Source organism: Aplysia californica, unplaced genomic scaffold (assembly GCF_000002075.1).
Source record: "Aplysia californica isolate F4 #8 unplaced genomic scaffold, AplCal3.0 scaffold00070, whole genome shotgun sequence".
NCBI classification, from domain to species: Eukaryota; Metazoa; Mollusca; class Gastropoda; order Aplysiida; family Aplysiidae; genus Aplysia; species Aplysia californica.
Genome location: NW_004797340.1, coordinates 1,121,660 through 1,125,665, shown reverse-complemented (window position 1 = coordinate 1,125,665; position 4,006 = coordinate 1,121,660). Strand labels below are relative to the sequence as shown.

General features: G+C 41.9%; 1 protein-coding gene across 1 annotated transcript in view; it reads left to right on the top strand.

Moving 5' to 3' along the window:
- Nucleotides 1–1,452, top strand: part of LOC101852392 — a gene marked incomplete in the record, with an annotated part of 10,185 nt that extends 8,733 nt beyond the window's left edge. The window contains 1 exon segment of the mRNA XM_013079982.2: nt 1,191–1,452. Within this exon segment, the coding sequence (XP_012935436.1) occupies nt 1,191–1,322 (132 nt within the window).
- Between the last annotated feature and the right edge of the window lie 2,554 nt (nt 1,453–4,006).

The window sequence follows — 4,006 nt, the reverse complement described above, 5'->3', positions numbered from 1 at the left end:
TATCTATCTATCTATCTATCTATCTATCTATCTATCTATCTATCTATCTATCTATCTATCTATCTATCTATCTATCTATCTATCTATCTATCTACATTTTCTTCCCCTCACCCTTGAAGTCGATGGTAGGCCACACACATGCACTTATTAACCTCTCCACGTATATCCTCCTTTAACCTTGAGCCTGCTCAAAGGATGAGGTGGAGATTGTCGATTAAAAGGGGGCTGAATTTCAAAAGTACAGATCTAGCTAATTTCGGGTTTGAATAAGCACATCGATACAATGTCTAATAGTTTGTGCAGTGTTAGATAAAGAGTAGATAATGTCATCACATTCTGTGAAGCATCGTGGTGAAATCAGGCGTTCGTCAAAATAATAAAATCAAAGAAACCGGCATTTTTCTGTCAGTTCGGCAATTTTTTTTCGAATTTTTTTTTGGGATCAACATCGTTTATGTCCATTTAAAATATATTCCTACATGTATTTTACTGGAAAACGTTGATCAAAGGCACAAAAAATGGAATTAGTAGTTTTCAAGGACACTCAAGCTTTGAAAGTCACCAAACTCGTCATCTTTACCTCTAACATCAGGCGACCCTCACCTCCTTCAATTGCAAATATCTTGACTCCTGTTCTAGATAGATGATGATTTCCTTTTCATTAAAACCAAGACAGCTAAACAAGCATTAAAATGATATCAATAACTCCTTGATACACCTAAACATGACGAGCGCCTGATTCCACCTCGTCGTGACACATATGTTGAAGACTCTTTGATCTGCCGATTACACAGCCTGATTAACCATGCATCCTTTATTTCCTCGTTTCTTACATCCACCCATCTACCCTACTAGTGGTATACAAACTCGTCCATCCATCCATCCATCCATCCACCTTGTAATACATTCATTTACCAACTCTTTCCATCCATCCATCCATCCACCCACCCATCAATCCGTACAACCTGTTGTACACTCACTTACTTACCTTTCCATCCATGCACCCATCCACCTGCTCTGTTATACACTTACTCACCTACCCTTTCTATCCATCCATCCTTCCATCCCTCCGTTCATCCACACAGCCGTTCACCCACTCTTCCATTCATCCATGTATCCATAAATCCATCTACTCAATAACTTATCCAACCATCCACTTACTCATCCACCCACCCACTTCCACCCCGCAGGATATCGATGACTGTGACGAGTACACACATGACATCCTAGTTCGGAAAGGAATTCTTCAACTAACTGATGACATATGCAAGGATGGCCGGGGGGTGCTCTCTTTTCTATCCACCATGCTCAGCAATCTATGACGTCATTAGCCCCCTCCGCTTCCAGCCTTTTTTCGCCAATTTATTTTTTTCGTTTTTTTTTTCAAGGGTGCTGCGTGCACGATGAAGTGACAGTTAAATTAAAGGTTAAATAAAAAGTCCAATCCCTGCTTGTCTTCATATTGTTTGCTTGTTAGTGATACTTTTGTTGTCATATTGTACCTGGACTATTGTCATCCTCTGAGATCTGCACTCACATGTGACTTTTCATTGTGAAAGCAAACAGAAGTATAATATATCGAATATCTATCCCCTAAGTGCCCTACTCACCCACCCCATCTTTCCCTTCACCCTCCAACCATTCCCCCCTCCTCTATTCCTCGTCTGTCCACCCGCTCGGATACCCCCGCCCCCTATTTTATCTGTCCCTCCCCTCCCCATCCACCTCATTTTATCCTTCCCCGGGCAAAATTAAAAACAAAAAAATTACCAAATCCTTTCCATAATGAATATCCCGAGTACACGAATTTCAGATGTTGTTAATTTTATGTATGTCATTCATGATTAATGCTGTTGCCATGGTCTCTTCTGTAAAATGTGTGTTTTATGTGATGTGGGCCAGTGCCTTTACATACTGAATAAACGCTTAATTTATATCCCTATCACAGCCCTGAATAATAAGACGTACTCACACCTTCATAGATTCAAACTTATTGACCATGTCTCTCCTTAGATAAGGCTATCAAGAAAGTCAAGATCTGAAGGAGGGAGTGATACTTGGGCAATCTACTTCCTCTATGCCTACTGCCCAGGAAAGCTGTATCATGTATTTTGCTTTAGTGGTTATTGAAAACAAACGTGTAATCAATAGACAAACCAAGCGATAACTTTAACATTAAAAATCCCACAACAAAAGCAACAACTTCAACAACAACGAAAACAACAGCAGCAACAACAACAACAACAACAACAACTCAATGAAAACAATTGTAACAAAACGCACAAGCGCGCAAGCACACAAGCACACACACACACACACACACACACACACACACACACACACACACACACACACACACGAAACACGCATTTGACATTACCCCGCATCCCGCCCCCAAAGTACGTGCGTGTCGCTTGTGGTTTGAAAACATAAACTGAAGGCATCATTCTCTCCGCATGCCATTGTCCGTCTTGGGGCAATTGAGACAACCGACATACTTTCTACCCAATAATAATATTAATAATAATGATAATGTTATACGGGGTGCCCACTACAGCTGGATCAGGCCGATCGCCCGACTCGATCGCCTGAAATAGAAAATAAACACGTTTGTTTTTGAGACGATCCAGTCGGGCTATCGGCAGCGACGGATTAAGACCTAGCTGGCCCTAAGGCACACTTCACTGAGTGGCCTGAAAAAGTTAGATAAGGTGCAAAATCTCCCCCCCCCCCCACCCCTTTAACTCACACACACGCGCGCGCGTGCAAATTCAAAACTACACACACATCCTACACATGCACGGTCTGTTTGTGCGTGTGTCTGTCTGTCAGCCAGCGCGCGCGTGCAAATTCAAAACTACACACACATCACACACATGCACGGTCTGTCTGTGCGTGTGTCTGTCTGTCAGCCAGTCCAAAGTATGACAGTATGGAATATGGACAACATACCAGTAAGATAATGTAACTAAGGTCTCACAACAATTATAAAATTACGCATTATTATTTCTTAACTAGATTGCCACTTTGTGAGCTTTTGCAATAGCGAATTCATCAACGACTTTGTTAATGTCGACGTTGTACAGTAAATCGCTTTCAATTGAAAGAAGTGTTAGCATCCCTAGCCTCTGCTGAGACATGGTTGAACGCTCAACGTCTTTAATGCGTTTCAATAGCGAAAATGAACGTTCGCCAGTGCAGTTAGTTGACATTAGAAACAGGTAAATCCGCAATGCTATCTCGTTGTCTGGAAAAGCTGAGTGGACACCAGTGGTATGCAAGAGTTTGAAAATGCTCTGAGCGCTTCCAGTTGCATTATCAGGATGTACTTGCTCTTTCACCCAACATAAGCACTGTCTAAATTCCATTGGAAGGTTAGGAGAGAGGTCATGTGGATAGACATTAAGGCTCATGTTGCAGCATTAATGTCTTCAGCTGACATTGAATCATACTCTGTTAAAACACCAAACCGCTGCACTACTGTTGAATAGGCGTCAATTCGTCTGCATAGGGCACTTTTCAGTTGGTCCATGATAACCAAGAATGTATTCACTTTGAATTTCTCCTAACCCGGCATTTCATTCATCGCACTTGCGGCATCTCCTTCATCTACTGTTTTCCTGTGTATGCTCTCCCACTGTCTGATTTATATATGCTGCTTCCACATCGGTCACTTGCCTTGTCATGGTAATAGTCAAACTTTCCTCGACACTCATCTATATATGTCTAAACTTTTTAACAATCCAATGGATGGGCTTAGTTCAATAGCTGAACTTTATAGCGGTTTACTGCAGCAATTGAAACGATGTAAAATGTCGTTCCAAAGTTCACACATGAAAGCAACTTCAATGGTGTCCATTTAACTTGCAAGTGCACCAACTTCGTGCTTCGTGAGACCATTCTGGTCAATATCTTCTGCAATCTGTTGTAGAGCACTTTGGAATTGTCTGTAGTCCCCGAAGACTGCTTCAGTCACATCAGCCCGGGCAGACCACAGACCGATTGG